The sequence below is a fragment of the Cyprinodon variegatus genome, unplaced genomic scaffold (assembly GCF_000732505.1).
Source record: "Cyprinodon variegatus isolate N-32 unplaced genomic scaffold, C_variegatus-1.0 Scaffold143, whole genome shotgun sequence".
Lineage (NCBI taxonomy): Eukaryota > Metazoa > Chordata > Actinopteri > Cyprinodontiformes > Cyprinodontidae > Cyprinodon > Cyprinodon variegatus.
Window position 1 is genome coordinate 773,559 of NW_015150596.1, and position 13,035 is coordinate 786,593.

A 13,035-nucleotide genomic window follows, 5' to 3' on the forward strand; every position below is an offset into this window, starting at 1 on the left:
TTTATTTTTAAGTGAACAAAGACTGCCAACCACCAGGAGCATGATAAATAAAAGCAAATAATGATTTAAACCTTAGTCAGTTAAATAACATGCTGCTGTCAATTTGCATGTTTTCTAACTAAAACCAGGCTTTGTTGTATTTTTGCACATCTCTGATGTTGCAGCTATTTACAAATATCCATTACTGTAAAAATGTCTATAGCTTTATATTGGTTATTTATTCTCCAGGTGCACAGTTTTATATTGCTAAAACTCTTTAAAGTACAGTATTTTATTGTATATCTTTTAACTCTCCGCTATTATGTTATTCTTATACATTTTTCAAGGTCAACATTTGTGTGACCATTTCTTCTAAAAAATTTTTGCTGTTGTGAACCCCAGAATTTCCCAATTTTGGGACAATAAAGGGAATTTCTATTCTATTGTATTCTATAAAAGGGGTAGGAAGATATAAGTAAATCTAATCAATGTGTATATATAAAATATATCTGCAAAATCTCTAACACTCAACAACAAAACATACTTAGTTAAGCAAATTTTGCAAAACAGCAATAAAAAGATAAAAATCCTGACAGGATTTATAGTCTCCACATTGCAGATATATTAGAATCTGTGCTTAAATTACAGCCAAACCCATTTACACAGTAACATAAAAACATTTAGATAAATCCAACATTACCGCCGCATATCTGACTCAATAACCATTAAAACAACTATTTTAATTCATTTCAGATGGAACTATTCACAGACTTGTATTTATATTAAATTGAACTTCCAATATTCACCACCATTTGGTGCCATTTCCCTTTTTCCTCTGAGCACGGAGCAGCTTGTAGTTAAAATTTGAATAGGTGTAAAATAAAATTTGTACTTGTGACTTTTTTTAATTCTACAAATACAAACCTTGTAATGTAACTTTCTTTACAACTTCAAATTCTTGCTTACAATGCACAAATACTGTACTTTTGAAACAAAATAATTTTAAAATTCAACTCTCCGGACTATAAACTCTCCCAGAGCACTGAAGCATGGAGCTGCTGATGCAAAGTGGCCCTATGGAAATGCACTGGCTACTAGTTTTGTAACTGATGTGACAATGCATAAATAGTTTTGTAACAATAGTTCTGGACCTTTTGGAGCAAAACTGAGAATAAAGGAGGTTTTTGATGTGCAACTTGTAGAACAGAATTTGTGTACTCGTACTTAAAATTTTAAAGGTGTAAAATGCATACTTAAAATGTACAAATAGTTTCGAAACAAAGTTACCTTCATAGTTGAACCCTGGATGACAACAGAAAACATCTTCCTCATCTAAAACATGACTTTGATCTGTGTCCTAATCAAACTCTCCTCTGCTGCTGCTTCACAGGTAAAGTCCAGAAAATGCAGAGACAGCCACTTTGTTCCTTGCAGGATAAAAAAAAAAGTACAATTTTTTTGTCAAGTAAAATGAATACCTTGTTCTGAACATTTAGGTCCAGAAGCATCATCATGAATACTATATTAGAGTGCTACGTATTTCAGCAAACATTGTATAACATTATCTTTATCTAAAGTGGACTGGGGAACACTGTACTGACACACATATCAGTAAATCCACCAAATACTTACAGAGAAGGAAGAAACAAAACATCCTAATAAAAACTTGATGAGGTGCTGTGCTGCTTGCTGTGACAAATGGTGGAAATGTTCCTGAAATAAACATATTATTAACTATTAGCTCCTATTACTGACATGACTGGCTTTTAAAACATGTTTGTTTTTAATCAGAAAACAATATAACTTCTGGGTCAAAAAGAACATAAATATGACAAAAGTCAATGTCAGATACCTCTATTACTATTTGTGAATTATGATAAACTAAAAAACTATTATACAGATAAATTTAAAAACCCTAAAACAAAAATGATATTTAAAAAAAATCTGGAAGCAAAAATCAAATCAAGTGAGTTTCTTCAAAATAAAAATCAGTTCTTGAATCTCAGAGCTAATTAAAATATAGCAATAATAATAATCCATAATAATAATTTGAGGTTTAAGTTTTAAAATAAATATTCCATGAAGGTAAACACCCTGAAGTTAGCCTGCTTTTTAAATTTAATATAGACCATTAATTCAAAACCATAAATATCCCATGACCTGAAATAGAGACAAGCACATTTTCAGTTACCCAGATCCCTTAATTCAAGAACAGTTTAACCCAGAATTTTAAACCCAACTTTGTAATATATACCAGATAAATCTGTCAGCAGTAAAAATGGGGGATGGGGGCATTATAGACTGTAGAGTTCAGCACCATGTGACTGACTCTGTGTTTGCATATGTGTCCTGCCTCCCTGCTCCCAGCCGTTAAGAGGTCAGTGTTGATCAGAGGCTGTCCAGGTCTTTCAGAGACACTGAACCACCAGCAGCACAATGATGATGTTACTGACTCTACTGCTAACCATCCTGGAGCTCCTGGTTCAGGGTGAGAATCTGTTTAGTAAACATTCTGTATGATATATAACCAGATCCTCCATAAGGATTTTTTGCTGTAATGGAGAAGGAACATGTAGATCCCGAACTTTAACAATTATTATTATTTTTTTTTTCTTACATCTAATTTTTGTCTCATTCATCTCTCTCAGGTTCCTCAGCGGATATCATCCTCACTCAGACTCCAGGAGCTCAGGCTGTTGTTCCAGGACAGACAGTCTCCATTAAATGTAAAGCAAGTTCAGGTGTTAGCAATGATGTACAGTGGTACCTTCAAAAATCCAGAGATGCTCCAAAGCTCCTAATTTATAATGCGTACTCGCGTCAGTCCGGAGTTTCTGATCGCTTTAGTGGAAGTTATTCAGGAACCGATTTCACTTTGACCATCAGCAGATTTCAAGCTGAAGATGTCGGAGTTTATTACTGTCAGCAGGATAGCAGCTTGCCGTTCACACAGTGATACGACGTCGTACAAAAACCTCCCTCAGCTGCAGAGGAACTGATCCACAGCTGCACTGAGGCAGAAGTTTTACCCGTAAAGACGCTCTTGAAACTCGATGCACACAAATGTTCTATTTAAATCATATTGTTATTAAGCTTTATGTAAAGTTCTTACCACACATTTTTTGAAAAAGTAAAAGAACAGCAGCTTTCCTCTCTAGTTACTTCATAAAAGCTATTTTGTATTGAGCTTGGCTGCTGACACCAGAGAATTTGGTTCTGAAGAAGTGGCAAGATCTAAAAACTGATATATTTACATTATAATGAGATGCAGTTTGTGGTTCCTGAACAACCAGTTTTGTTTTTTATTGCTTTGATAATAAAGCAGCAACAAAATGGTCAAACTGAGCTAAATTTTTTAAATCGGTAGCAGAAAGCAGGGAGGGCCAACCGAGACATATTATAAAATAAATGCAGAAATAAATAGATAACCAATAGAGATCATTCTTAATAAATGCATAAATATATAGTAAATAATTAAATGTATATTATACATTAATAAAACTACAAAATGAGAAAAAAATGTATAAATCTTTGAGTTAGATTATTTGTGTCCTGTAATAGTAAACTTATTTATTTAGCAGGTGTTATATTTGTGAAGTCTATTAATTATTATATATTAATTATATTTCATATGAATTTATTTCTGTGAATCATTAAATATTGTATCTGTTTTATTTATGTATTGTATGTTTCCCCTACTTATTTCATCAATACTATTCATTTATGCCTGTCTATTTTGTATCTCTCTATCTGGCTGTGCAGGTGGAAATGTAAAAGCAGAGAAACAGTCTTTGGACCAGTGTCACCTCCTCAGTTTTTTTGTCTGTTGGCCAAGGCAAGCCTGTAGGAAGTAACCTGCTGCTATTAAAAAGGAGCTAGTACCAATGGTTAACCATTATCATGTTACTGTTAAAAAACTTAGAAGGGTTGTAGATTTGGCCTTGCATAGTAGTATGGGACAAAGTACGGTCTCATTAGAATCAGACCTTTATGAGCGATCACTCAACATGGATCTTTTTTTTACCTGTGCAATTATGCATTTGTATTATTTCCGTTTAAATTCACCATCAAACATTTCACCTGTGATCATTATATTGCACGAATTTACATATAAAAAATGAAGCTCCCCAGATTCAGAGGCAAATTCAGCAGCTGAAATTCACCTGCAAAAATTAGCAGGCAAAATGCGTCGAACCTTGAGCCAAGCAATAGCAATCAGTAGTAGATCAATTGGAATGGATTAAGGCCAATAATTTAGGCTAATTTGATCACGTGACACACTGGTAGGGCTGAGATGTGTCTCATAACAGTTATGGGCTCAAAATAGAATATGAGGACACTCTGTAAAACAGGGTTTATTACAAACCATCTTCAAGACAGAAACTGATAGATAAGTGAGCCACAAAACAGGCTTAGATTCGAGGCAACCGGACATTCTGGGGATGTTTTAACACAGGGGTCTCTGTCATTTCTGACAGCTCACACCAGAGCAATCTGTAGTTGCAGGGCTGATGTATTTAAGCAGCATTGAGGTCCATCCTCCTAATCACATTCCAAGCCGTCATCTGCCTGAGCTGCTGGGATCTTCTGTTGTGTATGGGCTATGTGTTGAGCGATTTAAGTAAATACACCAATCTTGCTATAATAGATTGCTCTGGTGTGAGCTGACAGACCTGACAAAGACTCCATGATCAATGTTAAAATGTTGTTGGAAAAATGTTGTGACAGTCCGGTTTTTAACCCTGTTTTAGTAGCCATCCAAATGTATCAAAGACTATTTAAAAAAAAAAGTAAATTTAAAGCATCTACCAATATATTCATAGCATGGCTGTCTAAACAATGATGTCAATGGGAACAGAAAATGGTCAACCAGGGCTTATAGCAAGCTCGCAATGATACTGATATGAAAGTTCATGACTCAGAAGAGATTGCATAAAAATTAATTTTCATGACTCACTGAATTGGGAAGCGGCTGTAACAGCCAGCTGGCAGAGGAAACAAGTGGATTCAAATGTAGTTGACAGGTAGTCACAAGTAAAAAAAATATACTAATTAATCCCTAAATTGAAATAGTTTTACTTGACTGGATAGATTTATTAATTAGCTACCGCCACACACATGCAGCGTCACTGTGTTGCCAGGAGAACGAAAGCTTTCCCTTTCGGTTTGAGGGAAGAGGCTGCCCATATACGTTTATAAAAATTAATATTTAAAATCAATGCACTTCTGACTCAAATCAGTTATTAAGAAAAATGTTATAATACATCTTAGTTTCTGCTGGAGTCAGTCAGAGTATTTCCATAGAGCCACTTTGCATCAGCAGCTCCTTGCTCCAGTGCTCTGGGAGAGTTTATAGTCCTGAGAGTTGAACACTGGATGACTGACAGCTGTCCTTCATGACAACAGAAGACACAGAAATCCTCCTCATCAAAAACATGACTTTGATCTGCATCCTCATCTGGACTCTCCTCTGCTGCTGCTTCACAGGTAAAGTCCAGAGAATCAAACTCCTCTCCTCTATGAACATCTGACCCTCTGAAATAAAGCAGACAAACCATGAAGCTGCTTTATGTTTTTGTCTCTGTGTCCTCAGAGTCCAGAGGTCAGGTCACAGTGACTCAGCCTGCAGCAGTGAGAGCTGATCTGGGAGGATCTGTTTCCATCAGCTGTAGAACCAGTCAGAATGTTTTCAAAAATCAATATTTAGCCTGGTATCAACAGCAAAATGAAAAAGATCTCAACCGCCTCATTTATGCTGCTAGCTCTAGAGACTCCTGGACTCCAGGTCGTTTCACAGGCAGTGGATCAAACTCTGACTTCACTCTGACCATCAGTGGAGTTCAGGCTGAAGATGCTGCAGTTTACTACTGTCAGAGTTACCACAGCAGTTGGGTGTTCACACAGTGAAACACAGTCATACAAAAAACTCCCTCAATCAGACTGAACTGAAAGTCTTGCTGAATCTCACACAGACAAACACAGTTTTTTTTAAATATCTTTTCTCCCAAGTAGTTTTCACTGAATAGTTTACATTAACATTTAGATTGTACTGGTATTTTTAAGGTCATTCATAGGCTTGAATATTTTAATAAACTTTGAAAACGTGATAGAAATAATTGAAAAAGAATGAAATTAAATCTCAATATTTAGGTATAGATGCAAACAAATGATCATAACCATCAGATAATGATGTAGTGCTCCTGGCTAAGAACTATCCTCTTCATTTAAACAGTGATACGTGAATTTTTAGCCTTCATTTTACCTGAAGAAACAAAATAGCATCAATAGTAATTGGAAATAAAAAATCTAATAAGCCAAATATTAGATAAGTAGCAGTTTGGTTAGACCAGATATAGATTTAAAATCAAGTTTCATTTGTTTTAAATTCTATTTCATTTGTTTGAAATTTGAAATTTTCACTTCATTATAATTTAAGTTCCAGCCGAAGTTTCTGTTAGAGCATAAACTTTCAATGATCAAGTTGTGGTCGGTGAGACTGAATAGAAACAAAACTAAAGGCTTTAAGTGTTTACTGAATGCAAATAACAAGAGCAAAAAACATTTTTATTTCTTTATTTAAAAAAACATTGATTGTATTTCCCAAAGGTAAAGACTAAACACAATAAAACAATAAAGAGGTAAATATAAAAATGAATTACATTTGATAAAGATTAAGATGCCTTATATGTAGTCAAGAAATGGGATATTTCAACTTTATCAGTAGAAGTGAATTCTCTTTGAATACAGCTCACCGCCAAAGATAAAGCATTCAAATTCTAGTGCTTTGTGTGGGATGTTATAGCTGCTGGGGCCCTGAGCAATAAGGGTAGAGTCCTGCAACGGGTCGGGTACCCGCGGGTCCCCGACGGGTCCCCGACGGGTCACCTGCTAAAATGCTCTTTTGCGGGTGAAAAATACATAAATAAAAATAAACGGGTCGGGCGGATATTTTTTTTAGTGCGGGCGGGTACTTGGTGATTTTTTTTTATGCGTGTGTGTTTATGGACATCAGAAATGTTATATTAATCAGGCACTTGGGTCACCCTTGTTGTAGCTTAAAGCCGTGTGGGCTTCCCTCCAAAAAGGCCACAGTCAGTGCATACACATCTGCTGCCGTGTTAATGGCGCTGTTATGCAGTTATGCTGTTATGCATACTATAGCCTATTACTTGATGTGTTAACGGGTCGGGTTGCGGGTTAAATATCAACGGGTCGGGTTCGGATTTGAATTGAAGATATCCGCGGGTGACGGGTCGGGTCGGTAGTCATCCTAACGGGTTCGGGCGGGTGCGGGTTGGTAAAACTCAACCCATGCAGGACTCTAAATAAGGGGGATTGGTTCATGGGCTCAGCCTACCTGGATGGAGTGGCAGTGCTTCTGGTTCAGGTTGGGTTCTGAACCTTGTGTCTCGCTTTGTGCCTCTTTATCCTGGGGGACTGCTGCTCCATTGCCTTGTGAGACACCTACAGAGAGAGCCACTTGAAGTTAGTACACAATACTAATTCTGTATGGTATCAAGACAAGTCCTATTTGCATATTATTTGAATTGACTTAAAGACTGAGTTCCGTGCTTTTAGTTATTTTCAAACCTCCCCGGTCATCCAGGGTCGTTGGTTGGCCCAGGTGATGATGCTCTTTGTGGTGCTGAAATCCTCAATGCATTTGTTGATGTAGGCTGACACAGTCATGGCATACTCATCCATATTTATCTTGTTGTGATATGTTGCTGCAGCCTTGATCATCTTCCAGTTAGAGCATTCAAAACAGTCCTGCAGTATCTACATGGCCCCCTCAGCCCACACTCTGACTTCCTTCACTATTGGTATTGTCCTGATTAGCTGGGGCCTATATGCGGGAATGAGCAAGACTGATACAGTAGATGATCTTATGACCTGAGGTGGGAGTGGGGAGATGCTCTAAATGCATCTTTGATGTTAGAGTAGGCTAAATTCAAAGTGTTTTGACCCTAAGTTGCAAAGTCCACATGTTGGTAAAAACGTGAGAGAAAAGTATACAAGTTAGCCTGGTTAAAATCTCCAGCAATGATGAAAACGCCCTCTGTATGTGCAGATTGGAGCACAGAGATAGCCTGGTATAGAATCGTCATGGCTTCTTTTGTATTAGTGCTGGGGGAGGTGCATAAATAGCATTGACGCTTACCACAATAAACTCTCTGGGCCGAACAAACAGTCTGCACTTACTGTAGCAGTCCGAAACTCAATGTCTGTAGAGCAGAAACTGGTGACTGATCTAGCATTTTTACACCAGGTGTTCTTGATACAGACCCCACCTCATCTTGTGTTACTGCTGAGTTTGCAGTTTCTATCAGTGCAGTATAGTGTGAACCTCCACAGGCTAAAAGTATTGTCCGTGTCAAAAATGAAGCCAAGAGTTAGTCAGGATGATGTCGCAGCAGTTACAAATCTTTTTTGAAGAGAGTTTAAATTGGAGATTTTCCATTTTGTTATTCGGTGAGCAGACCTTTGATAACAGGATTGATGGGATCAGTATTTCTGTGGGAATTCCTTCTTAGCTTCACTGTTAGCTCACTACTGCAGCCCCTCTTTCGTTTACTAGCACACCGCCTCCTTTGGCCTTCTCTTTGGTGTGGCCTCCTCCATGAGTCCGCTGCTCTTATTTTATCCGTCTATAGCAGCCCGCAGCTACAGCCTTACGTTTCACTTTCTACTGTATTTACATACCTTATACTTTTTGTCCACTATTATAATGAGAAGAGTGGTGAGATGATCTTCAGGGCTCCTCTTCCCTCCATTAAAGATATTTCATCCCAGCGCTGCGTGTCCCGAGCCAGTAACATCATAAATGACCCCATGGACTGTTCTCTCTGCTGCCCTCTGGAAAGAGGCTTTGCAGCATTACAGTAGATGCAGGTCCAGCAAGATTCTGCAACAGCTTCTTTCCCATTGCAATCCGATAGCTGAACTGTTGAGAAAACTCTGAATCATGTCACAGACTCTGCATCACACTGATAACACCAAACCAAAATTCTGCATATTTGCACCATACATATTTACTGCTCTTAATTTCCATATAAATGTATTGTTCAATTGTTGATCACATCTAGGTGAACATTACCTCCTTTAGCTGACTCTTCCATTTCAAGTTCCTAAAGATTAAAGCTGTCCTCTTTTCTTCAAGATCAAGATCAATTTTATGGCTGTGCCTTCACCCACGGTGGTTGCCAGTTCCTTTTATTTTGCGCCCATGCTCTCCAGCACTAAGAGATTTTCACTGAACCAGACACCCATCCACTGATCAGTTACTGGATCCTCAACTGGATGTCTTCCTTCAGTGGTTAACAGAAAATCAAAACCCTTCTCTCATTGCTTGCAACTTGAATTAAACATAATCTGGATCTCCTCTCACAGCATATCTTCTTTACAGAAGCTGTTAAAGCCAGGTTCAGAAATGATCTCTGTCCACTTCATCATACACTGTAAAGTGTTTTCTGCAGCCTACTATGCTAGAGGTGTGTAGGACTCATGCATACTTACAATATAAAATAAATTACATTTAGTTCATTTTTTTCTATGTCTTTGTAAAGGGTGGAGCCTACTCAAACAACATTAACTTTTAGAAAGAAAGTAGCAAACAAACAGGAAAAAAACAACTAAACATGTAAAATCAATGTACTTCTGACTCAAATCAACTATTAAGAAAAATGTTATTTAGTTTCTGTTGGAGTCAGTCAGAGTATTTCCATAGAGCCACTTTGCATCAGCAGCTCCATGCTCCAGCGCTCTGGGAGAGTTTATAGTCCTGAGAGTTCAACACTGGATAACAGACAGCTGTCCTTCATGACAACAGAAGACACAGAAATCCTCCTCATCAAAAACATGACTTTGATCTGCGTCCTCATCTGGACTCTGCTCTGCTGCTGCTTCACAGGTAATGTCCAGAGAATCAAACTCCTCTCCTCTATGAACATCTGTCCCTCTGAAATGAAGCCAACAAACCATGAAGCTGCTTTATGTTTTTGTCTCTGTGTCCTCAGAGTCCAGAGGTCAGGTCACAGTGACTCAGCCTGCAGCAGTGAGAGCTGATCTGAGAGGATCTGTTGCCATCAGCTGTAGGACCAATCAGAATGTTCATAACTCTGCACATATAGCCTGGTATCAACAAAAAGATGGAGAAACTCCTAAGCTGCTCTTTTACTGGGTTGGCAACCGAGTCTCGGGAACTCCAAATCGCTTTAAAGATGCTGGATCAAACACTGCCTTCACTCTGACAATCAGTGGAGTTCAGGCTGAAGATGCTGCAGTTTATCACTGTCAGAGTCTTCATCACATCAACAGTCAGTGGATCTTCACACAGTGAAAAACAGTCGTACAAAAACCTCCCTCAGTCAGACTGAACAGAAACTCCAGCTGAATGTCAAAGCTGACACAGCTTATTAAATGCATATATTTATATTTTAACCATTTCTTTACTACAAATATATTTACATGTATACAAAATTGAAATTTTAAGATTTTTTTTTTCAATTTTTTTCTAGGTTTAAAAATCTTTCTTTTAGAGGAAAACAAAGTTAACTAGAGTTGTAAATAAACGTCAGCATTTGGGTGGAGTTGATAGTTGACATTGTTGACTTAGTACTGCTTGCTGAGAGTTGTCCTCAAATTCTTAGATTCTTATATTATTCCTTAAAAATATATAAGGTATTTTGTCCTCAATTTTTCCACAAGATACAAGAGCATGAAGTAGGATGAAGGCCGCAGTCCCAGACTGCGAAACACAAAGCATTACTGTAAGGAGGTCCTATGGCCACTACAAAGATATATCTATTGTTAGGCATATGAGTGAGAAAAGAGGTAAAAGGCCAGAAAAGGCTAAGAACCTATGTGACCCAACTACTCTTCCACTACAGCCATGTAGACTGAGCCCGGGAACTGAACTCCCTAAGGCCCAGAGCACTGGCAGCAATTTAGAGCCAATTACATTCTTTTAAATATATTTCGCTAGTGCTAATTCACAACATGTCATTTCATGGCACACTACATAGTCAATTCAATCAGATCATACAGTCAGATTGGTTTTCTATGAAAACCCAGCTGATTGTACTGAGTCATTGCTTTGCAGGACACACTACCCCTGGACTAGCAAGTGATGATAGTAGATATTCACCTACCTGCTGTCATTGACTTTGACTACAGCAATCCTCTGCACTAAACATACATGCAGTGACAGTGGAGAGGAAAAATTACCCTTTACAGTAACAAGAAGAAATTTCCAGTGTGTTAGGACAACAAATGAAAGAGTGAATAGAGCTCAAATCATTGTCAAACAGTTAACCCTGCACACATAAAGAATAAATTCACAACGACTTCCATTCAGAATACAATAATTAATTAACAAAAAGATTCTCCAGTGTCAAACATATTTCAGTTGAAAATTCTTCACTTAACTAGTGAAACTCAAGTAACTTGAGCTACTATGTACACAAATGAAAATAAAAACTGAAGGTCTGGGGAGAAACACAGGTTAGCAAGCATGATAATCTGGAGGATGATTGGTGTAAGGGAGTGTGGCCTACTGTTTAGGGCATTGCACTTGGAATCCAGAGGTTCTGAGTTCAAGCTCCACTCCCACAGACTGACACTCTGGCACCCTGAGCAAGCAAGAATGAGGTAGGATCCAGCCAGTGGGCTGACAATGATATGTGGTCGCCCAGAGTGTCCCAGATGCTGCAGCCCCAGAGAGTCCAAGCCAAGTCAGGGAAACAAATCAAAACTGGAAACATTCAGAACAAGAAGGCTCAGAGGTTCAGGAGTCCAAAGCCAGGTACCCTGTTAGCTGGATGCTAAAGGCAGCTAGAGGCAGTAGCAGGCAGATCACATTAGCGATAATGAGGCTGCACCACACAGTGCTACAAGAGGCTTTGCAGGTGTACTGTAGGTCCACTGTGGGTCCAGCAGATTCTTCAACAGCTTTTTTCCCACCACCATCAGACTGCTGAACTACTTAAAAAAAAACAACCTCTTAACTCAAGTCACAGACTCAAGTCATCACACTCATAACACCAAACCAAAATACTGCATATTTGCACTACATATGTTTGTCCTGAAATGCTCTGAACTTCCATATCATTGTTTTTGGACCAGATTTTCTTCGCCCACAGTGTTTAAATTTGATCACAACTGCACATGGAATGAAAATGTTAATTTTACTGCCAAGCTACTGCTATTTTGCCAAGCTACTGCTCATTTACTCTCAAAAAGCTGTACAATCACAATTTCATTTTGTATACACTCTGTGTATACACTGTGTTTATACAAAATGACAATAAAATTTCTCTAAGTTTTACCCAAGAAGAATCTATTTTCTTGGGTAACCTATTTATAGAGGGGTGTAATTCGTAATAAGAATTTTTTTGGAATGACTATGACCTGCATGACTGAAAATCTTCACCAGCAGATTCCTCCAGAGAATTTGTATTTTTATGTTAAATTTCACAATTATTTGAGGAAACATATTTCAGTATATGCTCGGTACTTGTTTGTACGGTGTTTGTCTGTTTGGTAATTAAGATTCATTATTTTTCTATGTAAGTCTAAAGGAAAGCTCTGTGGTTACATCTTTAAGCTCTCTCTCCCCAATTCTGGCCTGAGAAGAGATCACTCTGAGCAAACAACTTAATAGCACTTCATGATGTATATTTATTAAATAATTATTAAACATAACAAAAGATTTTGACAGAAATTGTAACATTACCCACACCAGAGAAAGGGCTCCTGTTAAGGAAGTCGGCCCCAAGTCACAGTTATAAAGAAGCATTTTATACACACTACCTGCGACCATATCAAAATACGTCCATTCTGAATGCACAGAGAGCTTGTTAAAGGGATAGTTCGGGATTTTTGACATTTTTGACAATTAAATGAGGGCACAGACAAAGTGTATAATACTTAAAGGGATAGTTCGGTATTTTTGACATGAATCTGTATGGCATCCCCATCACCAGTGTCATGCAATCACACTGACTTACCCCTGGCAGCGTCCTGTGAGCAGAGTTCTCGTCCAGTTTTGGTCAAGCC

The 13,035-nt window shown here is 38.0% G+C and overlaps 2 gene segments (V, D, J or C); both read left to right on the forward strand.

Annotated features, from left to right (window-relative positions):
* Window positions 1-2,415: 2,415 nt before the first annotated feature.
* Window positions 2,416-2,935, forward strand: LOC107086137. The segment is given in 2 exon segments: window positions 2,416-2,467; window positions 2,628-2,935. Coding segments are annotated over 2 exon segments (360 nt in total).
* Window positions 2,936-9,837: 6,902 nt separating this feature from the next.
* The window catches only part of LOC107086099, a 5,327-nt gene continuing 2,129 nt past the window's right edge, over window positions 9,838-13,035 (forward strand). Inside the window, 2 exon segments of the V gene segment in view lie at window positions 9,838-9,889; window positions 9,996-10,306. Of these exon segments, the coding sequence occupies window positions 9,838-9,889; window positions 9,996-10,306 (363 nt within the window).